The 26,053-nt window shown below is 37.3% G+C and overlaps 1 protein-coding gene across 5 annotated transcripts in view; it reads right to left on the bottom strand.

The window, feature by feature from the left end:
- The window catches only part of dntt (deoxynucleotidyltransferase, terminal), a 180,857-nt gene that overhangs the window by 127,692 nt on the left and 27,112 nt on the right, over nt 1-26,053 (bottom strand). For 2 of the 5 annotated variants that reach the window (XM_048204013.1, XM_048204015.1), the window contains 4 exons: nt 19,127-19,332; nt 17,616-17,652; nt 16,913-17,308; nt 7,656-7,830 (listed from right to left, as the gene is read on the bottom strand). In XM_048204013.1, coding sequence (XP_048059970.1) covers nt 7,656-7,830; nt 16,913-17,100 — 363 coding nt within the window. In that variant the 5' untranslated portion in view covers nt 17,101-17,308; nt 17,616-17,652; nt 19,127-19,332. The remainder of the gene's footprint in view (nt 1-7,655; nt 7,831-16,912; nt 17,309-17,615; nt 17,653-19,126; nt 19,333-26,053) is intronic. The other 3 variants (XM_048204014.1, XM_048204016.1, XM_048204018.1) reach the window with 3 other exon arrangements.

The raw sequence follows: 26,053 nt of genomic DNA, 5'->3' as shown, positions 1-26,053 counted from the left end.
TAACCACTCAGAAAACCAAAGCAACTGCATAGCAGCATCTTGGCAACCACATAGCAACACCACAGCAACCACCCAGAACACCCTAAAATCAGTAATGCAATCAAAGCAATCACACGAAACACCCTAGCTAACACCCTAAAACGCCCTAGCAACCAAAGAGAACAGCAGAGTAATTGCATAGCAACACCCTAGCAACCACCCGAAATACCCTAGCAACCACCTACAACATCTTAGCATCACAGTGGAATCTTTTTCAGGGGTAAATGGTCACAATATCTTCAGAACATGTGAAAGTCTCATTATGCCTAATATTAGCTCACCAACACTGGAACATTAATCTCATCACACAGGAGTCATGGGAACAGCAAGATAATGGCCCTCATCTAGAAGACAGGAAGCATCAGAATCAATTACAGCTTTATGATTTACAATTACAGCCATAAAAGATGCAGTAGGTCCAGTTTATCCCTGATAAATTGCTATTTCATTTAGACATTGAAATATTCAACTCTCTCCCGGTTTCAAAAGGATTACAGCTGTAATGTCAGCGCTCCTGGGAATAATTGCTCGATGTGATGGAAGTCTGTACCCATGAAAATTACCTGCGCAATCATCTCGGCACATTGTGATAATGGCCGATTCAGAGATGCAGGGAAAGGGAATGCTAACATGCTGTTCTGACCGGGAGCTATTTTAGAGACGTTGCATATCTGAATGAAAAGAGGCCTGATATCTTCTCTCCCCTCGAGCAAAAGCATCAAGCGCTCAGAAGTGAGAAAAATCACAGCCATTTATTCGCCGTCAGGGGCATCACCTCCTTCACAGGCATAAAAAGTCTGAATATAATGCCTGTATTATGCCTATTTCAGGGAAAATAAGAAACTAATCTGAGCTCTTTTCCCATTAAGTTATGATAGTTAAAGGCACTTTTGAAATTAATTTCCCAGACCTCTCTGTGGGTCTCTGACTTCAGGTGCCTTTTCACTGCCACTCATGAAAAACATTCATTTCTAATGTCTACAAAAAAAATTGACAAATTCAAACCCCCTTAATATATAATTTTTTCTCCTAAACAACCAGACTACATGGATAGCAAATGAAGACTGAACAAAGTCTCAGAATTGCTTAAAGGATTAGTTCACTTTTAAATAAACTTTTCCTGATAATTTACTCACCCCCATGTCATCCAAGATGTCCATGTCTTTCTTTCTTCAGTCGAAAAGAAATTAAAGTTTTTGATGAAAACATTCCAGGATTTTTCTCCTTATAGTAGACTTGAATGGGCACCAAACGATTGAAGGTAAAAATTAGTTTCACTGCAGCTTCAAATTGTTCTACACGATCCCAGATGAGAAATAAGGGTCTTATCTAGTGAAATCATTGCTCATTTTCTGAAAAAAATTGAAAATTATATAAGTTTTAACCTTAAATGCTCATCTTGAACTAGCTTCTCCTCTATTAGAATTCCAGCAGTGTAGATGCTGCTACGTGTATTACTGCCCTCCACAGGTCAAAGTTTGAACTAATTTTTATATGCAATATGCTAGTGCAATAGTATATAAAAATTAGTTCAAACTTTGACCTGTGGAGGGCAGTAATACACGTAGCAGCATCTACACTGCTGGAATTCTAATAGAGGAGAAGAAGAAGAGAGCTAGTTCAAGATGAGCATTTAAGGTTAAAACTTATATAATTTTCATTTTTTTTCAGAAAATGAGTGATGGTTTCACTAGATAAGACCCTTATTTCTCATCTGGGATCATGTAGAACAATTTGAAGCTGCAGTGAAACTAATTTTGACCTTCAATCATTTGGTGCCCATTCAAGTCTACTATAAGGAGAAAAATCCTGGAATGTTTTCATCAAAAACTTTAATTTCTTTTCGACTGAAGAAAGAAAGACATGGACATCTTGGATGACATGGGGGTGAGTAAATTATCAGGAAAAGTTTATTTAAAAGTGAACTAATCCTTTAAGATACCCAAGTATGAAATCCACAGTCAAATATTTCTCCATCACCATGGATTTTAACTGAGACAAAGCTGAGAAATAGCATTCACTCTCATGCAACAACTACAATGTTTAGACAATTAGAGCGATCACACGGCTGCAAACTGATGGGTTTTTTTGTTTTGTTTTGGGTTTTTTTGTCTGAGGATAGACTTTACCTCAACAGTGCGAAACAATGAAATCAAATGAATGCAGGTGAGGGAAGCGTCTGCTGTGGGTTAATGACCAACACTTGAACAGGTGAGCTGTGTCCGCTCAGGTTAATGAGATCACAGCCTGAACACTGGCGGGGTTCGGGTTCACATCCCTCCTGATTGGGCCTCGACTTCCTCTCCAAGTGCATGACTGATAGTGAAACAGATGTCTCTGAAGACACACACACACACACACACACACACACTTCACTCTCTGTACCCTTCCATGATTATCTCATCCGTCTAGATGGCAGCAAGATGCGTATTTATCTGCATTTCCTACAATCGTTACAAGTCAGTGGGTGTAATATCTGCAGCTTCTCTTCAGGAGAGAAAGGGACCCGACTGAAGCATGCCATTTTTAGAGCGCTAATAAAAGCTAATTCTTCTAAACCGGTGCATTTTAGCATTTCTACACCTCACACACACATTGTGCATCATTATTAAAGGGGACCTATAATGCTCCTTTTACAAGATGTAATATAAGTCTCTGGTGTGCCCAGAATGTGTCTGTGAAGTTTCAGCTCAAAATCCCCCACAGATTATTTATTATAGCTTGTTAAATTTGCCCCTATTTGGGTGTGAGCAAAAACACGCCAACAAAAGCTGGAGAATCTCACGCAGCCAAAATGAGGAAAGTGTTCAGCCTTACATTGTTCAAACCGGAGTCGACACTGATGGAGAGACTCAGGAAGAAGTTACAACTTTCAGAATGAAACTGGACGTTTCTGAATGGTTAGTGGATAAATTTATGTAGTTGCTGTGGAGTTGATTCAACTCATCCACTAGCATGTGCCGTCATGTTCATCTCTTGTGCAAATCCAGTGTTGAATTGGCCCTCGTTTAGTGTAAAATGACGGCATGTCAACAACGCTCTACTACAACATCTCTTCCTCTTCTCTAAAGCAGCCCAATATGGCCCCGCCCCCTTTGTTGTATGTTCTCGGGGGCGGGGTTTATGTACATTTTAGGGTTAGTGATGTCACCAACCCGGGAAGAAGTTCGTTGTAGTCCCTACCAGCCCAAAAAAAAGTGATTTCTGCAAAAGAAAATATCTCCCTTTGCATTGAACTTTGAGCGACAAACAGCAACATTACACACTAACTAAAGTTAAAAAAGTCAAATCACAATCCCTTTAAAGGAATAGTTCACAGTGCAGGGTTGTTATCGTTAACTAAAACTAAAATGCTATACTAATTCTGTGGCTCAAAGAGCAGATCATAGTGTTTGCAACACCAAGGTCCAGGGAACTGATTGAATGTATACTTTAAATGCACTGAAAGGTCCTTTGGATTAAAGCGTCTATCAAATGCATGAATGTAAATAATAGCACTGGTTCAGACCAAAAATTAAAAATGTCCTCAATTTTCTCACCTTTGTCAAAGCCTCTATTTTCCATCCAAAAGTAATGGATAGTGATTCATTCTGCCAAAGACTAAAAACGACCGTAAAAGCATAAAAGATGACTTGTTAGCAACATATTCCAAATCTGATAGCTTTGCTTGAGAAAAAGACCTAAATTGAAGTCGTTCATTGATAATCTCCTCTTCTCAAATCTCATTTATAGTCTGACACACAAGAATCAATAGTGTTCAGTGTCAATGACATCAAACCTGCTGTGATCCATCTAGAAGCGCCATTATTCTTCACACAAAGCATCAAATCACTTCATCAGACTTGGTATATACATTTCTGTCCTTGACAATCATGGCCACTATGTTGTCATACGAAAAAGAGTTGCATGAAGATTTTGCATGCAAATTACTTCAAAGAAATAACAGCATACGAGTCTGGACTTACATGAGTCAATTCTAATTTTTGGCTGAATTATTCTTTTAATGTCGCAGATCAATTATTGTCTTCTGCATCATTACCTGGCTCTTATACTTTTATCAATCAAAGCCGCTCGATGCCAAACGCCTCAATCAATGCTGGGTAAAAGTAAACAAGACATTTTCTGGTCTGCAGCACTAAAGCGGCTAAAAGACAAACTCAAGTTCACAGTCATACGTCCTCCGAGACGCGTGGTGAGAGCACAGCTTTTCGGGCACGGTTGGCGGCGACGCAAGATGGACAACTTCTGCTCGTCTGTATCCCCACTGAGGAGGAGAAGAAAGATTAATGGAGTTTCTGAAACAGGCAGCATATTTCTTTATTTGGGGCACATATGCTGTGGAAGCGCCCACAGCGTTGTCCAGGGGTGGAGAATCAGTCTTCAGCGTCAGTTAGCGATGCGCTACGAGGCCCGGCGTCACACTGATGGGTCTATTTGGCGCTGTATTAAACATCACTCTGAGGCTGTCGGGCGCTGGCCTTACGGCTTTATGAAATGTGCTTTTGCAACCAACACATGAAATGCAATGTCTTTTCCTATTATTTCCCAAAGTGGCTGTGAAGTTGCTTTCTATAGAAATGTAATTTAGGCGAATTCAAGCTCAGAGAACTCAATGCACGGGTCAAAATGCTTTTTGGAGATAATTTGGATGTAAAAATCCTGCATTCGTGAGCGTTTGCTGGTCATGAATGCAATTGCATGTTTTAAAACACATTGGTATAAGAACCTGTAACACATTTTATTTTTTAAATTTCAACCTTAAGTTCCAAAATTGTTATATCTTTTAAATTTACAGTGTCACCTCATGTCAGAAACGCTTTCGGGCCCATAGCGCCACCCAGTGCTCAAGTTGTGGTTACTACATCTGAGAACAAAATCACCAAAAAGTACAACAGATTTAAGATCTGAGGGGACTTTTTGTGCTTGAAATAGCTAAAACTTAGAACTACATGTTGAAAAATAGAATAGAAATACATGTTGTTTAGGTAGCAACATTCTTATGAAACAACACCAATGTCTATGGTAACATCCAAAAACTATAAAACGACCATAAAAACTGGGATTTAAACAACTTTACAGTTCAAATAAATACCGGTTTTGACAAAAATAAAAAGTTATATAAAATAATAAACCTAATAAATGATTATAAAGGTGAAAGGTGACGAGTTTGCAGGTATGATACTAATTCTCTGGAAAAAAGTCTGAAATGCATCATGTTGTAAAGAAATTAGATATTAAAAAATTAGATATTAAAAAAAATGGTAGTGCCTTGGTTAGTGATTAATCATATAGATTTTGGGATTTCACTCTGTGCATTTGGAAAGTTAAGGTTTTCATTTGCATATTCATAAGGTTAATATTGATCAAATCAGCGCAAAATGTGATGAGCACATGACCTGTTTTAATTACTGCTTGTGAAACATCATGACTGCAGTTAACATGTTTGCCGTTGATGCTCAAACTAAAACGCGTGTGAGCGTTTAGCATATGAATAATTAATGAGGCCAGCACTTATTCGTTTAGAATTCTAGCACTGCATGAATCAAGGCACATGCCATATATAATTTGTATAGTGTATTAAATAGGCTGTAAAGTAAAGTCTTTAGGTCACATCTAATTTGTAGCCTGTGTTTTTTGAATACTATGTATTTTTAAACAACATATTTTCACTTCACAGTAACATTACAACCCATTTTACAGACCCTTTTGTAAACCTAAAGCAATTTTCTTTTACAAATACAGTGTTGATGACGTATTTTTGCAGGCCAAAACCCAGAAACGAGTTGCATTTTAGCACTTCTTGTTCCACTTTTCTTGGAATCAATGTTTTTTTTTAAATAGGTTTTTGGTCTGTGTCTGTGGTGAGCAAGATCTCAAGATTTTCACATTTTATTCCACAACTTATAATACATCAGTAAAACCTCCTTACTATTTTTAAAGCTTCTATTTGTTTTGAAAAAGGTGATTGCCAACAAGAAATGGGACTACAGATTAAACATCATCACACCAAACAGATAAACTCAACTCACTATACGCTTTCACAGCCGCGTTGTGTTCATAATCTCGCTCTTGGTATAGTTCATTTAGCGCGCACACACCAGAGTTGGAAATTAACAGGGCTTGGGGCAAAAATGGCACCAAAATTAATAAAAATGTTTCCAAAATCCAAGATATTGTACAAAAAAAGTCTCCATATAAGTTCTTGTTTTTAATATTTATAAGCAATATCGCACAAGCAAAAGTGCTGTTTTTCCGAATATCAGCACGTTTGCAAATGTGATATTGATTTTATACAAGTTAATCGGCTATTCCGTGACTTACATTTTAGACACAATATTGTCTGTTTTTCCTCTATTTTGCCAACAAAATATTTTCAAACAGTAGAGCACAGTTTCAGTTTCGTTACTGAACAAATCAGCATTTTTTAATGAATCGTTCTAATGAATGACTTGACAACTCACTTGGTCACTTCTGCTTTGTCCAGCCGTTTTGAACAAATCATATGACTGAATGATTCAATGACTCACTCGTTAAGACAATGATTTGCCGCCACCTACTGGTGGTTTTAGTATCATTTCATTTAAGCTTAGGGGCTGAGGGACAATGCGGTTTTTGGCTGTGATTATAACAATAGTTCTGGTTAAAGAGATAGAACGCGTTCATAAATAGATTATTAAGAGCGAAATATGAGATACAATTCTAAATATAACAGAGATAAACTAATTGCAGTTGCATTGCATACAATGTTTTTGTCTGTCTTTTTTTCCTCTGAGGGACGGGGACCTCTGACTGTTTATTTCAAACAGCCGGGTCTGTTTCAAATAACTGCACGGCATCGCCAACAACGCGTGAAATGAGCACAAGATCGTCGAGATCAGACCATGGATGATTGAAAGAAAGTGGCCCGGTCTGACGAATCACGATTCCTGGTGCATCACGTCGAAGGCCAAGTGTGGATACGCCAATTACCAACAGAAGCTATGGCAACTGGATGCAGTTAGGCGGACACAGGCCGTGGCGTTTTTCTTGGGACATTTCAGGCCCCATTATCCCAACAGCACAATCCCTGACAGTTGTCAGGTATCTGAACATTGTTGCAGACCATGTGCACCCATTCATGGCAACTGTGTTCCCTGCTGGTGATAGCCATTACCAACAGGATAATGTGCCATGCCACACTGCCAGAATCATCACAGAGTGGTTCGAGGAACATGGTGGTGAATTTCTGTTAATGCCTTGGCCTGACATGAACCCAATCGAATATCTGTAGTTCGACTTGGAGTATATACTAATGTCTTACTACATTAGTACTTAGTACAAACCTGGTAAAAATAACTGGCAGGCAATGGAGGAAAGCCTTGTTTTGCCCTCCAGGTGGGTGTTCCTATAAGAGTGTGATGTCAAATGAAAACTATGAATTAAACATGGCGTCTACTCTGACTAAGCACCCTTTTTTTCAGCCAATCAGAAAAACTTTCTGCATATGACTCATGTTGTATGTGTTTGGAGGGCGGGGCATTGGAGAGCAGGTGAAAGCGATGGTATTTACAGCTCAAATAAACCTGTGTTATTTTAGTATGATTGATGAAACCATGTGTTATCTCAAGTGCACTTACTTGTATGTAATGTCTCAGTTCCACAGGCACGGGCCGTCCAGCGCTCATGCTCTCAGTAAACCAGCTGACATTCAGCACGTGTTTGTCTTGCATCTCTCCGAATCCCTGCTCCTCCAGCCAGTTCCAGAGTTCCTGCGCTGCGTTTCCCTCAGACACGACGTGAGTCACGTTTCCGCTGCGAATGTCAGACAGACAGCAGATACGCACCATTAGACGCATGCAAGTGCACCTTCAAGAAGAAACCTTAGATTGTGTGGCACATGAGTAGCTGTTTGTAAAGCACCTTAATCCAGTTTCACATCTACTCCTTGATTGATTGATTCTCACACACACACACCCACACTCTCTCGTTCTGCATTTTTAATTTCTCTAGCGGTTGTCTGTGATCAGATTATGCAGTGTGAAATCAAATCAGGTGGAGCTGCTTTAGGATGTGGATGTGACGTGTCTGATCAGAAGCACAAGTAAATTGACACAAACACACGGTCAGTCGGTGGAAGTCCTGAGCACCGAGCTTTCAGCACTCTGCTAAATTACTGTCCATCAAAGCAGTCAGCTAAACGAAATTACCCACATCGTACTTGCAATCAGCGTACTGGGAAGTACAATAGCAGAACGGACTGGCGACTGCTGTGGATGTTTGAAATTAGCCAGAGACAGAGAGTGTTTGAGGGTAAATCGACCGGTGACGTGACCTGAGAGACTAATTTTCCCACCTCTGTTCCTCATCAAATGTGGCTTGTTTGATAAACATAAAAAAAAAAAAAAAACATAATCTTTTATTTTTTGACTACTTATTTATGCACTATTATAGTATTTAGAATGAGCTTATTTATTTATATTTTGAGTTTTCATTATAATTTTAGTTAAAGGTTTAGTAATTTTTATGTGATTTTTTATATCTCTATTTTTGCTTTAATTAATTTTCATTTCAGTTTTAGTGCTTCAATTTAAACTTTTTTATTTCAGTTCATTGCCAAGGCAACATTTCTAATTCAAGTTTTTTTCATCTAATATTTATATTATATAATATAGTATATACTATATATTTATATATACTATATATTTATACTAACATTTACTAATAAATATTTACTAATATTTATACTCTCTCTCTCTCTCTCTCTCTCTATATATATATATATATTTATTTACTTATTTATTTATTTATTTATTTTCAGGTTTATTTCAAATAAAAAACGTAATCTTTTATATTATTATGCTTTTTTTAGTTTTAGTAATTGTAGTACTTCAAATTTAACATTTCTAATTTTCATCCAAGTTTAAGTAAGTCTTTAATATAGTACTTATACGTTAATTCTCAGCTTAATTTCAGTTAATGAAAAGTTAATAGTTTTAGATTTTGTAATAATAACAACACCGGTTTGACTAGAAAGCAGAGAAATGATACATTAGCAGAGTCATAAAAACAAATGAGTCCAACATATTTAATGCTTTTTACAGTTTCTAAGGAAAATAATGGTGGTGTTTGCCTGTGCAAAAAAAGTTATTTAAATTTTTTCTAGTGATAAAGAATGTTTAATTCATAAATTTGAACTTAATTTTTAATAAAATTAAAAATGAATGAAAACAAAATGAATCAATTACAACAAAATCCATAAAATAATCCATAATTGGAACCACTAACTTGGAACTTCTATATATTAAGCCCGACAGAATCCTTTAAGATTCTATATAGAACCTTCTATATAGACTCCATGACTTATTTGCAGTGTTGGGGAAAGTTTCTTTTAAAAGTAATGCATTACAATAATTAATTGTGTGTTCATTTTTATGGAAGGTATTGCTTTAAATTACTTTTGTGTTACTTTAGTTTTTCTCATCTGGGCTGGGCTTGCTTGTTTGTTTTTTTAATAACAAACGAAAAAAAGATAAGTTTTTGGTAAATGTAAAGGACTTCTCACACTAAAAGTGAAATGAATAAGCTTTAGGCTGAAGGAAATGCAAATTCACATCTGTACAGTAGAGGGCGCAGCTTAAACAAAGCTTTCAGCTGTGCTGCCAATCTGGATTGCATAAGAATAGGATACAGAAGAAGAAAGTTAAACACTCTTACTTCAGCAAAAGAAACAACAACAAAAATGAATCACAAATGCAATGTTTATTTAAAGTCATTTTTGCTTATTAGTATGGTTGAACTGGATCATCACAGGCCAGAGTCAAATACAATGGTTAAAAAGTAGGCCTATATTTGTGGAATTTAACATGAAATTATTTTGCATTTCACTGTTTTTATTCATTTTGAGGATCCTGAATCTGTTTTTGTACAAGTGAGATGAATAAACGCATGCATTCAGTCTAGAACTACAATAACCATCATGTTCACACACACCTCACACAACTCCACTGTACTTAAGGTGCGTTCACGCCATGTTGTAATTCCAATTTATAAGCTAGTAATGTTCTAAGAGCTTCTAGTTGTACACGTGACCGTAGCAGATTCATTTAAAGGCGTTGACAGTTTTGCCATAGAATGCTTAATTGACCGTTCGCAAAGACCCGCCACCTTAAGTTACTGTTGCTTTGTCCGACAAGCCATGCCGCTCTCACGCCACACATCATGTTCTCACGCAGTGAAACATACATTGCTGAGCAAAGAGGACACTGACAACGTGTCGACAGACAAGACAGAGCAGGTTACTTTTGATATAAAATAGTATTTTTTAAAAGAAATTTAAACAATAAAAATGTGAAATGTAAAAATGTGTCTCTTTAATGTGTCATGAGAGATCGCTGTAGTGCCTCAGTTCAAGCGGCTCGTGAACTGATCATCTCTTCCTAATAGTTAATTTATAGCATCAAATAAACATGAATGAACATCAGAAGGAATGTTGTTTCAAACATTTTTCAAGTTCAAGTCCACTGACGTTAATCTACTAACTCCCGACTGCTTTGTCGACAGAATGGTGGATTCAGCGCTATAACTGGTTAGATCGCCTGTCAATCAAGCTCCTTTTTAACGGAAATCAGCATCGTAAATCTTGCAAAGTTTTTTAAATGTTCATTTTTTGAAAAAAGTATGTACATTTAGAACACTGTACTTAATATTGTATTACCTTTTCATCAAATTACAAAAAATAGTTAACGTTGAGGGGAGTGACGGTCAAGTTGACATCTTTCTCTCTTCTGACTGCCGTTATCAATCTCTCTCTTTTTTTTGTGAAAACACTGTTGTGAGATTTTATTTGTGAAAATGGGAACACAAAAAATATATATTTAAAAGGTGCCATCGAACGTTTTTTTACAAGATGTAATATAAGTCTAAGGTGTCCCCTGAATGTGTCTGTTAAGTTTCAGCTCAAAATACCCCATAGATTTTTTTTTATTCATTTTTGTAACTGCCTATTTTGGGGCATCATTAAATATGAGCCAATTTATGCTGTGGCCCCTTTAAATCTGGCGCTCCCCCGCTCACGGAGCTCGCGCTTGCCTTTAACAGCATAAACAAAGTTTGCACAGCTAATATAACCCTCAAAATGGATCTTTACAAAGTGTTCGTCATGCATACTGCATGCATACATCGGATTATGTGAGTATAGTATTTACTTGGATGTTTACATTTGATTCTGAATGAATTTGAGGCTGTGCTCCGTGGCTAACGGCTAATGCTACACTGTTGAAGAGATTTATAAAGAATGAAGTTGTGTTTATGAATTATACAGACTGCAAGTGTTTAAAAATGAAAATAGTGTCGGCTCTTGTCTCCGTGAATACAGTAAGAAACGATGGTAACATTAACCACATTTAACAGTACATTAGCAACATGCTAACGAAACATTTAGAAAGACAATTCACAAATATCACTAAAAATATCATGTAATCATGGATCATGTCAGTTATTATTGCTCCATCTGCCATTTTTCGCTATTGTCCTTGCTTGCTTACCTAGTCTGATGATTCAGCTGTGCACAGATCCAGACGTTAATACTGGCTGCCCTTGTCTAATGCCTTGAACATGAGCTGGCATATGCAAATATTGGGGGCGTACATATTAATGATCCCGACTGTTACGTAACAGTCGGTGTTATGTTTAGATTTGCCTGTTCTTCGGAGGTCTTTTAAACAAATGAGATTTACACAAGGAGGAGGAAACAATGGAGTTTGAGACTCACTGTATGTCATTTCCATGTACTGAACTCTTGTTATTCAACTATGCCAAGATAAATTCAATTTTTAATTCTAGGGCACCTTTAATCTATTTTCTCATTCACCGCCATAAATGTGAAAAGGGTCTATTACGGCATGGCGTGAATGCAGCATTACTTCCCAATTCCTCTCAACATGGAGACAGGAGAGCTGTCAGTCAATAAATAGGAAATCAAAGTAACTTGCATTACTTATTTGAAAAAGTAACTCAGATATGTTGTTGTAAGTTTAAAAGTAATGCATTACTTTACTGATTACTTGGAAAAAGTAATCTGATTACGTAACTCATTTTTGACTCCTGTTTTTATTCCTTCAAAGGACTATCACAAGAAGCTCCCTAAGCAACCACTGAGCAAGAACATTTTCCTCTTACATCAAACTCCACTGGAAGCAAATCACAGTTTAATTTATTAAACAGCTTCATGGTTATCAATATAAAATAGGATGTGCATTATGAATGTTTTTACAGTTAATCTCCAGTCATTCTTGCGCAATGTCTCTCTGCCGTCTCTATCACGACATGCTTTCTGTGTATTACCCGGGGATTTTTTATAGGGCATTGTATTATCAGACTCTTACTGATATCAAATCCTCACTGGCTTATAAAATGTCAGTTTTGGGCTCATCACGATCTGTTTCCTGTGGTTGGCTGCAGACAGCAGTGCGCAGCCGTAGGCCGCTCGAGCTCAAGCTGCATTTCTGGGAATGGTGCCATCCCTCAGCTGGGTACGGCACGATATGCTACGGCAAACTGCTGGCTGCTGTTATGCCCGTCTACCCGAACAACTCCCACTGGTGCTCCTCCACCTGCACAAACTGGCAGCAACAGCCCTGGATCGCTTCTGACCAAGCAGCCATGAAGAGAAGAATAACAGACGACACTTCACACACACGGTTTATTATATTACACACTTTGATGCCGCATGAGTCATTTACGCCTTTGAATTCAGAGCAACAAATCATCATATTTAGAATGATTTCTGAAGGATCATGTGACACTGAAGACTGGAGTAATGATGATGAAAATTCTGATTTGAATCACAGAAATAAATTACATTTTACTATATATTCGCATTATTTTAAATTGTAATAATATTTCACAATATTGCTGTTTTTCAGTAAATAAATGCAGCTCTGGTGACTATAAGAGTCATTTCTTTCAAAAACTTATTTTCCAAACTTTTGCCTGATAGTGCAAGTTAGTCTATACTTGTACTTTTTGGTTCTTTCTTTGAGTGACTGATTAATTCTGTTAAATCAATAGTTACCGAGCTGCACGATGAGGTTTTAATAGATGGTTTCTGTGCTATTATTACAACATAATTTTCTACAGAACCTTCTGTCTAGAAACTCATGGAGACACCAGCTGCCCTGCTCATTATCACTGGGATTTGCATAAAATTGTATGCAAATTAAAATATTACACAGTGAAAAATAGATCTTTTAACTGTTTGCCAGAGAGACGTATGTCACTCACTGTCTTTAAATGGGGAAATATCTCTACTGGGATCTGAATGACTGGGATTTAAAGGGAAAAAAGTGTGTTTTCACACTTGGTTCACGGTTCATTGACTTTACTTGTACAATCACGGTGCATTTGTTTCGTCACGGAGAGATGCTTTTAATGCATTTGTCACTTTACACACGCACACACAGAACTAACGTGTCTGCCATTAATCCACTGCACGAGATACTTTGCAAATATTTTTTTATACTGCATTGCAATGCATACTAGTTGAATCAATCAGCTATTTCCAGGAGCTCATTGCTTCTACCTTATTTGCAAACTGCATTCTTAAATTGTAATGTTGACATGCATTCTCTGTAAAGCTGCTTTGAAACGATATGTATCGTGAAAAGCGCTATACAAATAAATGTGAATTGAATTGAATTGAATCAATCAGTTATAAGAAATGACATTAGCGCCATCAGTGCCATTTAAGTTAGGCCAGATTGAATTCACAGATGGTTTGAATTCCATACAACCTTTTCCAAGCTTATTTGGATGTGGTTTCTTTGGACAACTGCTTTTACAGCATCCAAACAAACAAAAGTCTTGGGCTTGCATCAAAAACTCTAGTGTGACAGAATTCTGATTTATTTATAAACTGAGCAGCGAGTTGTAATCGTTCGCATTCCAAGTTCTGTTCATGTGAAAAATGAACTGTTAGTTTAATGCTTAGCCGAGCTGTAATGCTAGATTCTGAAGAACGAATTACATCACAGTTCACCTATGCCCTAAAAGTATGTACTGAAGTAAATACTTTTGAGTGTGTACCAGAATAGTAGGCACACTTTGGGACAAACTACTTTGTCATAATTGCATCTTTTCCGCTCTGTTGCTTTAAACTGCCCTGTCAATTATCTTGTCACAGTTTAAATCCTCCACATTCAATTTAAGAGAGAAATGTAGTCACACGTTGATCTGCAAGTTGTGGATCTTTCACGTGAAGAATTCTCCTCATGTTTTGCATAATGATGCATTTAAAACTTAAAGGTCCCGTTTTTCGTGTTTTTTTGAAGCTTTGATTGTGTTTATAGTGTGCAATATAACATGTGTTCATGTTTCGCGTGTAAAAAAAACACAGTATTTTTCACATAATTTACTTATCTGTATACCGCTGTTTCCACTGTCATAAAAACGGGCTGATGACTTCCTTGTTCTATGAAGTCCCTCCTTCAGAAATACGTAACGAGTTCTGATTGTGCCAGCGGTTCCTGTGTTGTGATTCGACAGCAGCTTAGCGAACCTTGCCCGGAAAGGTCACGCCTCTTACCATAACGTGGAGATGCACGCGCTCAGTGTTATTGTAAACATGTCTTTAATTTTACCCTATCAATTTGAGCCGGAATCAGACCCGGTGATTGGACTGCGGGATGAAAATAACAGCGTTTCGACGACATGGCGACAAACACACTCTACAAACGCAACTCTTGTGTATTCCTGTGGGCGGAGGTTAGTCAAAAAACTGTTTTAGTGACGTCATTAAAGAAGGAAGTAGAGGGATGTAGTCCAAACTGGCCGTTCGATGTAGGCGACTTCTGTTAAATAAAATATCTCGCTTGGCATTGAACTTTGAGCTTTAAAATTTTACAGATTTTATTTATACTCTAACAACAACATTACACACTAACTAAAGTTTGAAACATGGGATCACGAAGAACGGGACCTTTAATTACCAAATGCGTCTTTTCACAATACTATTGCACATGAAATATAATGTGGATAACACTAAATAAATATCTTTTTGTCAGGTTTGTTACTGATTATTAGTCACTCAAATGCATTTATCTAAACCTCTCTACTAAAACCTTCGGTCTCGCACATCTGCCATGTTTGAACTTTACATTTATGCATTTGGCAGACGCTTATATCCAAAGCGACTTACATCGCATTATATTACACATTTGTATCTGAGTATGTGCAATCCCTGGGATCGAACCCATGAGCTTGGCATTGCTAGTGCCATGCTTTAACCACTGAGCTACAGGAAAGCCAGGAAACTTTAAACGAAATCGAAGAACGAAATGACGTAATTTCGAACAAAATCAGGCTGAATCAAAGTTTGTTTTGGAAGTCTGAAACTACCATTGGTCCGTGGCCATTACGTAAGGTAGGTGTGCACTGAGGCTCCGCCTTCTTTGACATGGAAAATCTTTTCCAGTTTATTTCTCCTCACGAGTCCGTGGAAGTCCGACAGTCCGACACATGAACACTGCAGAGCTGCTTTATAGTAGAAATATTGTACTTCTGATTAAATGAGAAACTGACACTGTTTTTCATGTTTAATACGGTAAATCTGCTTGATTTTAAGCAATCTATTGTATAAAGTGCTATAATATAAACATGACGTTTTCTTACTGGAGTGCCGAAATACAGAGCTTGAGTGCAAACACACATATCTACAATGCAATGATCAGATGCTTTTCTTAAAATGCTTGCTAATTTCTCAATTTTGTTGTGTTTATTTTGTTATTGAGAGTAAAGCGCACTGCACATATTTACATATTCACCTAAAGCCCTGGGTATACTTCGTTTTTTTTACATGTACGCTATTGTACGCGCACAGTCGAACGCACAGCCTTACGCTTCACTTGACTTGTGTGCGTACACAGGCATTCAACGCATGCGCAGTTTTGAGCAATCACTCGCCATGAGTTAAAATCCAACATCTTTGTATTCTTTCATACTAGAGTTGAACAAATGAGGGCACTTTCTAACCTCTTTGCACAATCTCACGTCTATGTAGGCCTCCATTGTAGCTGTAGCTTGCATGCGTTCCGGTTCTGTTTATGTTCTGTTTATGCAGTTTTTCTTTGACTACCTTGTGAATCAACGCCCCCAGGGCACGGTTGCCACCTTGTGGATAAACTAATTACTGCAAAAAAAAAAAAATTAGATGCGCATGTGCAACCTGCACTTACAAGTACGCGTGGTTACAAAAATCCGGCGGTGCGCGTTCTGAAGATAAAATTCACGTCACGTGCCCTATACGCTGACCCTTGCATTGGGCTTAAGCGTCGCTCTCAGCAGTGTGAACGGCATCAGATGTTCAATTACAGTATATCGCCGCTCACGTATTTCGAACTTCGTTTTACCCCCAAAACGAAGAGCGAAAAAAGAATTTCGCTTGAAGTATATCAGGGCCTTAACACTTTTTATTCATGTTTGTAGTTCTAAACAAATCCTCATCCGAAAGGTGATACGCAAAATGCACCGTTAGAGTGTGCACGGATCTGCACTTCGGATTCTATCCGGAAAAGTAGACCAACCAGGTATCTTTGGAATACTAGTTTACAATTTGGGACACTCTAATTCTAATTTTGAATACTATTTAGAATGTATAGTATGCGAATTGGGACGCAGCAAGCGTTTCATCTCATGTATTCGGTAGTGTTTTCTCCCTGTTGAAAAAAACAGCATATGCTGGCTAGGTATGTTTTGAAGTATGGCAGCTGGTTTGAGCTGGTTAAGTGCTGGTCCTAAGCAACCAGCTCAAGACCAACTAAGGACCAGCATAAACCAGTTGCCAAACTTCAAAACATACCTAACCAGCCTGCTGGTTTTTCAACAGGGCTGTGCGACATACCTGAGAGCGTCGTCCACGCAAAACCCCTTTGATCTGGCCAGATTAGAGAGAAAATTCCTCCTGCTTTTTCCCATCCTCCTCTCCACCAGGTACACCTTCACATCCCCGAACTTCACCTCCCCGCGACCCTGAGTGAAGGCGACTTCGGGCCGCCGACGCTTTCGAGTAGGAAGAGCTGTGGAAAACATCTCTGCACCAGGTCCTAGGGCTTCTGTCGCTGTGTTTCATCAGTTGCATTGGGTGATGTCTTATTTTTCTTTTGAAAGACAAAACTGGCAGTTGGTGTGGCGTGTTTGTTTATGGTTTGGCAAAGAAGAGTCTTACAGGTGCTTTAGATTTGGCACTCGTGCTGATAGGGCACTGCCAAAACTACCACTAACAGATGGATGGAGAACACTGGGTCATGGGGGAGAGAAAAAGGAAAAAATAACATCAGCACTATGGGAAAAGTTGAATAAATACAAGTGAGGACATTTTCACAAACTCACTGGTATTGCAATGACACCACAGGCCTGTTTACCACATATTAATGGCTGATTCTTTAATCAGGGCCTCTACGAATTTATAAAATTATAATGAAATGAATTGTTTCTGAATAAAAATCTTGGTTTGGTTTGTAAAGGACATCTATCAAAGCTAATCTCATCTTGGATACTGTTTAAAGAGTTCTCAGAAATGAACATTTCTCTCATCATTCACTCACCCTCATGTTGTTCCAAACCTGCATGTCTTTCTTTCTTCTGTGTAACACAAAAGATATTTTGAAGAAAGTTGGTAACCAAACAACATTAGAGCTCATTGACTTCCATTAGAGTATATGGACAAAAAAAAAAAAAATCTTCTTTTGTGTTCAGTCAGTTTTGGAAGGCGAATAAATGTTCATTTTTGTGTGAACTATCCCTTAAAAATCTTGAAATTAGATGTGCGACTGTCAATTATTTCCATTTTAAATAAATAAAAAATTCATGATTATAATGACTGCATTATTTAAAGCAATTCTACATTAAAAACTACATTTTCATTTCTGAGAAAAACAGAAATGAAAAAACTAATATACAGTAAATGGTTTTGATTTATATGACAATAGCATTTAATCAGTTATAAAGGACCTATTATGCCCCTTAAACAAAATGTAATATAAGTCTCTGGTGTCCACAGAATGTGTTTGTGAAGTTTCAGCTCAAAATCCCCCACAGATCATTTATTATAGCTTGTCAAATTTGCCTCTATTTTGGTGTGAGCATAAACACGCCATTTTTGTGTGTGTCCCTTTAAATGCAAATGAGCTGCTGCTCCCCGCCCCCTTTACAGAAGAGGGCGGAGCTTTAACAGCTCAACAACAACAAAGCTGGAGAATCTCCAAAAAGACGATTGTCAGTAACGGTGTTCCATATAAATATCAACATCTGCACCAAATTGCATACTTTTCCTCCTCAAGTATGAGCTCCATATTCTCACTTCCATAAAAGCCTGATGTAGTAAAAAAATGTGTGTATATAATATATATATATATATATATATATATATATATATATATATAGTCTAAAGATTCAATAAACTGTTCCATTTCCTGACTATTATTTCATGTCAGGCTTCACAGGCTTAAAACAGAATACAGAAAAGTTCCCCTAATTGAAGACTGAATACTGCAAACTCATCCTCTTCTATAACACAATAGGATGTGGGCAATATTAGCCTAAATACAAAAAAAAATGCATGGATGCAAACATTACAAATCCTCTAGAAATAGTTCAAAACAAGCACCTTTGGCATACTATACTTTATGGTCAATAGTATAGAAACCACTTTCTAATAAATGGCTTTGGCTATTGCAATAATTCCAGATTATCACCAGTAAATAATGTCTATATGGACGTTGCTTTGTGCTCAGGCGTGTCATACTGGAATAGAGAAACACACTCCATAAACTGTTGCAACAGAGTTGAAAGCACACTGTTCCCTAGAACGTCATTACATGCATTGCAGTTTGTCCTCAGTGAAATCACTGAAACCTGTTTATTAGAATCTGTGCATGCTTTTGGCCATTTAATGCATTTTCATCATCATTTTCATACATGTAGTGTGCATACTGGGATTCATTCCTTGTTTGCAGCCACAATATCTTTAAAAAGCATGGTAAAATAGAAAATATATAATAAATAAAAGTGCTTACATGAGTGTGTTTCAGTGCAGGTGCATCATAATGAACTTTACCTTGTTTTCTTGTTGCATCTCAGAAGTCCTGAATTTCTCCACCAAGTTGTCATGGGATTTGGTTGGACCGGTCACAGTGATCAGCCTCTACAGCTGTCCAGTAACGTCCAGCAGTTTCCTCACAGACGTGGCACATATGTAGTACAGACCACCATCCTGTTCCCACCGCAACACCATCTGCCTGAGCGAGCTAATGAGCCTACCTGCTAAGAAGAAACCCTTCATTAGATGCTGAATGGACGTGAAGTACCATATGTGGAAATGAACTGGTCATTGAGGGCTTTTTAGATCTTTATTATGCCTTTTCTTTACAGAAGAACTCACACTGTTTCCCTCAGCGCATCATTCACTTCCTACTGCTTCTTTTATTTATGCTTTGTTGATTTTTTCCCCTGTTTTTATTTTGCTTTTCTTTTCTTCATCTCTGTTATTCTTGGTGGTGCTTAATGCGAGCTTTTCACCTGGTGAATGCTAAAACAGGTGCACAGCTCTGGTTTGGGTCTCACACCTAGAGACCTGTTTTATCATTGAGAATTATCACTCTTTCAACTTGATCCAGTAGAAAACATACTAGCAACACTATAGCAACCAAACAAAAAACAGCACAACCACAGACTGCAACAGCTGAGTTCCAGAAGTAAAAATCCAATTCATTTGCTACATAGGAGAATTAATTTTGGACGATAACAAACCTTTACATACAGACCTACTGTGAGCTACAAGGTTGGTTAAAAGCAGAACTGCAAGTGAAAAACTAATATATATATATACTGTGACTTTTTTAACCGGGTATGCTGGGTGGTGCATCATGTAAAAAAAAATGTAGCCGATGCAGTTACGTTGAATGGGTTTATAGCTAATATGCGAGACGCTCGCGTTTTCAGTGTTAGTTTGCTCATGACAAATAGCAACACTGCGAAAAGTATTTCTAATATGTTGACCTTTTATTGAGAGTAGCCCATATTTACCTGTTGAGACGTGCTTTCACAAGCACCTGTAAGAGCTTTTGTGACGTTTGAGTCGACGAAGGCGTGACATGCGAAACGTGCGTTTGCAAAATATGCTGTATTTTTGTAATCCACTAGGTGTCGCTAGTGTCGCACACAAACATCATACTTCACCTTTAAACGTATCAGACATGAGTCAACAAATAAAAAAACACCATTGAGTCAATCTAAATGTATGCCAGAAGTATTTTTTAAACTAATAATTAAAAATAAGTATATCATAATGAGTATTAGCAGCCTATTATAAATAATAAATAAAATGTAATTATAATAAATATAAGTAGGCTATAATAAATACAAACACGATTCCAAAAAAGCTGTATTTTATTCAGAATACAACACAGATGACATATGAAATGTTTAAACTGACAAAATGTATAATTTTAAGGAAAAAATAAATTGATTTTAAATGTCATGGCATGAACACATCTCAAAAAAGTTGGGACAAGGCCATGTTTACCACTGTGTGGCATCCCCTCTTCTTTTTATAACAGTCTGCAAACGTCTGGGGACTGAGGAGACAAGTTGCTCAAGTTTAGGAATAGGAATGTTGTGACATTCTTGTCTAATACAGGCTTCTAGTTTCCCAACTGTCTTATGTCTTCTTTGTCGCATCTTCCTCTTTATGATGCACCAAATGTTTTCTATGGGTGAATAATCTGGACTTCAGGCTGGCCATTTCAGTACCCGCATCCTCCTTCTACGCAGCCATGATGTTGTAATTGATGCAGTATGTGGTCTGGCATTGTCATGTTGGAAAATGCAAGGTCTTCCCTGAAAGAAACGATGTCTGGATGGGAGCATATGTTGTTCTAGAACTTGGATATACCTTTCAGCATTGATGGTGCCTTTCCAGATGTGTAAGCTGCCCGTGCCACACGCACTCATGCAACCCCATACCATCAGAGATGCAGGCTTCTGAACTGAGCGCTGATAACAACTTGGGTTGTCCTTGTCCTCTTTAGTCCGGATGACATGGCATCCCAGTTTTCCAAAAAGAACTTCAAATTTTGATTCGTCTGACCACAGAACAGTTTTCCATTTTGCCACAGTCCATTTTAAATGAGCCTTGGCCCAGAGAAAACGCCTGCGCTTCTAGATCATGTTTAGATATGGCTTCTTTTTTGACCTATAGAGATTGGTCAATTGGGAGATGGCACGGTGGATTGTGTTCACCGACAATGTTTTCTGGAAGTATTCCTGAGCCCATGTTGTGATTTCCATTACAGTAGCATTCCTGTATGTGATGCAGAGCCGTCTAAGGGCCCGAAGATCACAGACATCCAGTATGGTTTTCCAGCCTTGACCCTTACAGAGATTGTTCCAGATTCTCTGAATCTTTGGATGATATTATGCACTGTAGATGATGATAACTTCAAACTCTTTGCAATTTTTCTCTGAGAAACTCCTTTCTGATATTGCTCCACTATTTTTCGCCGCAGCATTGGGGGAATTGGTGATCCTCTGCCCATCTTGACTTCTGAGAGACACTGCCACTCTGAGAGGCTCTTTTTATACCCAATCATGTTGCCAATTGACCTAATAAGTTGCAAATTGGTCCTCCAGCTGTTCCTTATGTACATTTAACTGTCCTGCCTCTTATTGCTAAGAATGTGTAGCTCTCATGAAATCCAAAATGAGTCAATATTTGGCATTACATTTCAAAATGTCTCACTTTCAACATTTGATATATCTATATTCTATTGTGAATAAAATATAAGTTTATGAGATTTGTAAATTATTGCATTCCTTTTTTATTCACAGTTTGTACAGTGTCCCAACTTTTTTGGAATCGGGTTTGTAAAAATATCAGAATCTTTAAAAAATAAGTTGAAATTGTGCAAACTGATGACTTTAACAAACACACAGACTATCAATTAACATCCTCTGATAGTTACAGTAGGACTACGCTTTCATTAAAAAAAAATTCTCTATGGAGAAAATGAAATACTATAAAAAATAGTTTTAATTATGATTTTTTTCCGCATTTGGCTAAGTCTAGTTAGTTTTTTATCAAATAAAATGTGTTTTTCGTTGATCGAGATCTGTCAGCAGCTAATTTTTCCTCTTGGGCGAGCGATCCGCTCACAGATTATCCTGCCTATGAAATCCGCCATAGGCCAGCAAACCAATGAGAACTCGTGACAATGATGATGCTCCATAACAAAAGCACAAAGGCACATAAGCTGCTGTAGATCAGCTTACCCGGAAGTCTCCGTAACTGGCAGATTTAAAGAAAATTACCATTGTTTGGCAAATAAATAAATTACAGACAGATACGCATTACCAATGTAGGCTTTATGGTACCTCAAACAAGGGATTAATAGTAATTTATAATGTTAATATTAGTTGCAGTTTACAAATGGCTTGGGTATGCATTCGTAGCATTATTAACTGTCCCACCCCTCATATTTTATATATATATATATATATATATATATATATATATATATATATACATTTTAATATTATACTTTTTTATAATATTTTATTTAAATAATGAAACTTAATTAAATCGTTTTAATTTCTATAAAAAGCAAAACGACAGTGGAGGCATAATGTAAACTTAGCAGTGGCATATTCTATGCTAATTATACACACACACACATATGTATATAATATATATAATACAAACCTTTGTTAGATACGATTATTTGATTTTACTGCACTGTATGTGTGTGTGTATTATATTATATGTGTGAAATCATAGCTGGCTGGTATGGATCATGGCTCATTACTCTTTAATGAATACTTTTTAAAATCTCTATGGGAAAAATAAATGGGAAAGATACTTACTACACCAACCACTATTGCACAGAAACAATCAGAATACATGGGTAAACAAATAGCATTGCCCTGGCAACAACCCTCATTCTAGCAACCACACAGCAATGTGCTAAAAAACACTCAGAATACTTTTTAATCACCTAGCATCCCCCTAGCAACAATCCAGAACATCCTAGAAACTGCACAGCAACAAACTAAAAACCACTGATCAAGCCCTAGCAACCTCATACTGCAAAAAGTCACTCCGAACACAAAAAACACTCACATATTCTTCAAAGAAGGCTCTTCATGTCTTATTTTCTTTGTGAACCTGCAGCATTAAAACTGGGTTAAATGTGCCATCGAAAGTGGTAAAACATATCTAGGACAGGCCTGGTATCACATTAACCGTGTTTTTCCTCTTTACCATAGTTATTGTTTGCCATTAAACTGATTCATATCTAAGAGATTACACGCATATAAACACTCACATCTAAATAACGTGCAATCACAGAACTGCCTCTCTCTCTTGACAGGAACCCTTTAATTGGACCAAAAGAAAACTACAGCAATGAGAGAGATCTTGTGCACAGAATCAGTACGGGTCATTTTCTCATAACCCCAGGAAAAGAGCTCCACGAGGTCTCCGTGTGTGTGTGTGTCTTTGACAATGATGCTACGACTCTCATTAACTTGATGCCGGAGGTTAACTGGAGTCACACTGTAGCTTTTGTGTAATCGTAAAGCCACTTCCTTTCAATTCTTCATGTCAGTGCGGGTTTGGATCAGGTCCAGAATTTTAAAAAAACGCAGGCCGGTGAAAAATGGTCTGCGCCTGAGCACCTGCAGAACAGAAGAGCGGGGACGGTTCCAGGAACAACCATATTAACAATAACTGCTATTAGTTTTGTATAAAAACACTGCATCATAATGTCTAATGCATCTTAACATTATGAAGTGGCTCTTATGGTTATAATGCGAGTCATTATTTATGATTAATAGTGCAATAATTCTTTCTTGTAAACATAATACACAATGCATCACAAAAATATTATTAGCTGCGTGAGGGAGTTTGTGATGCAGCTGACGGAGTCACAATATTTCCAAATAACAATATTCTCAATGACTGAATTGCACTAAAACGTTATATTAATACAGTTTGTACATTTAAAATGCCATTCATGATTACAGTTTTACACTTGTAAATATTTAAAGGGGTGATTATGATTTCACTTTTTTAACTTTAGTTAGTGTGTAATGTTGCTGTTTGATCATAAACAACATCTGCAAAGTTACGACGCTCAAAGTTCAATGCAAAGGGAGATATTTTCTTTTACAGAAATCACTTTTTAAGGACTACAACAAACAACTGGTAGGGACTACAATGAGCTTCTTCCTGGGTTAGTGACATCACAAACCCCAAAATTTACATAAACCCCGCCCCCAAGAACACATGACAAAGGGGGCGGGGCCATGTTGGGCTGCTTTAGAGAAGAGGAAGAGTTGTTGTAGTAGAGTGTTGTTGATATGCCGTCATTTTACGCCGGACTGCTTCACAAACGAGGGTCAATTCAACACAAAAGATGAACATGACGGCACATGCTAGTGGATGAGTTGAATCAACTCCACAGCAACTACATAAATTTATCCACTAACCATTCAGAAACATCTTAAAGTTGTAACTTCTTTCTGAGTCTCTCCATCAGTGTCGACTCCGGTTTGAACAATGTAAGGCTGAACACCGTTACTGACAATCCTCATTTTGGCTGCGTGAGATTCTCCAGCTTTGTTGTTGTTGAGCTGTTAAAGCTCCGCCCTCTTCTGGAAAGGGGTTCGGGAGCAGCAGCTCATTTGCATGTAAAGGGACACACACAAAAACGGCATGTTTTTGCTCACACCCAAATAGGGGCAAATTTGACAAGCTATAATAAATGATCTGTGCAGTATTTTGAGCTGAAACTTCACAGACACATTCTGGAGACACCAGAGACTTATATTACATCTTGTGAAAAGGGGCATAATAGGTCCCTTTTGAAATGTACAAATTAATGTTGCATTTGCAAATAGTAAATCACTTGAGGCTTAAAATACATTACATATGAAAGCAGAACATTTTAATAGCATATATGATATCGTATGCTATTCAAGAGTGTAGTATTTCTGAATAATAGCCTATATGATTATGATAGCTTAAAACAGGGTTTGGTTTTATGAAGGTAAATGTAAGACATTTTAAAGACCTTTTTAAGACCAAGTAAAGAAAATTTAAGGAATAAACTGAAGGGAACTCAATGTTCTCAAAATGTAAGTGTCTAAAGAGAAACACAATGAGTTGTATTAGCAACACTTCAGAGTTTGACAATACAATTTCCAACAGATATCCATGATTTTTTAATACATTTTACAAACAAACAAAAAAAAAGCTCTGCTTCCAACCATTAGAAATAACTTTTATGGTACCTTCTGATCAGACTGCAAAAAAAGTGATGTTGTTCCTCAGTATCTTCCAGTGCAGATGTCTAAAGATTCTCAAATCAATTTACTGGAGATGCATATTGGCAAAATATGTAGTCCTGTTTTCTGTGAAATTGATCAAAATGAAGCGAGCTCATGATTAAACAAATATCTGCCAATGGGCTCATAAAAATCAACTTAATTCAAAGAGAAGTTTTCATAACTCATTCACAGATAATTTTCAAGACTTCATTTTACATTTGCATCTCAAGTTGATTTAAAGATATTTAAATATTTCTATTGGAGAACAGGACAAACATACTGAGGAAGATAATCCTTTTTTTGCAATGCATGCAACATTTAATGCCATGACTTTATGCATTTAAGACTTTCTGCTCTGACCTTTTTAAGGCCTTAATTTGTGTAAGGGCAAATGAAAACTTTTTAAGTACCACAGAAAACTTTCCACATGAGTCATTCTTTAGATGCAACAAGTTATTTGCACTTATTTTATCTTTGTGAAACCTATTTATAAGCAGATGTGTTCTTTTGTTGGTGCATCTTCATAAACAGCACCTGAAACTGACCTGTCTGAAACCTTGTGTTGCGGTGCATCTTCTGTGTTTGGAGACAAACACACAGGTTTTTCTTTGAGGATTGATGATTTTTGAACATTTTGACACAAATTGTTTTCAATGAC

The sequence above is a fragment of the Megalobrama amblycephala genome, linkage group LG10 (genome assembly GCF_018812025.1).
Source record: "Megalobrama amblycephala isolate DHTTF-2021 linkage group LG10, ASM1881202v1, whole genome shotgun sequence".
In the NCBI taxonomy this organism is placed as follows: Eukaryota; Metazoa; Chordata; class Actinopteri; order Cypriniformes; family Xenocyprididae; genus Megalobrama; species Megalobrama amblycephala.
Note: the sequence above shows the minus strand (reverse complement) of the source record. Positions and strands in the feature narration are given on the sequence as shown.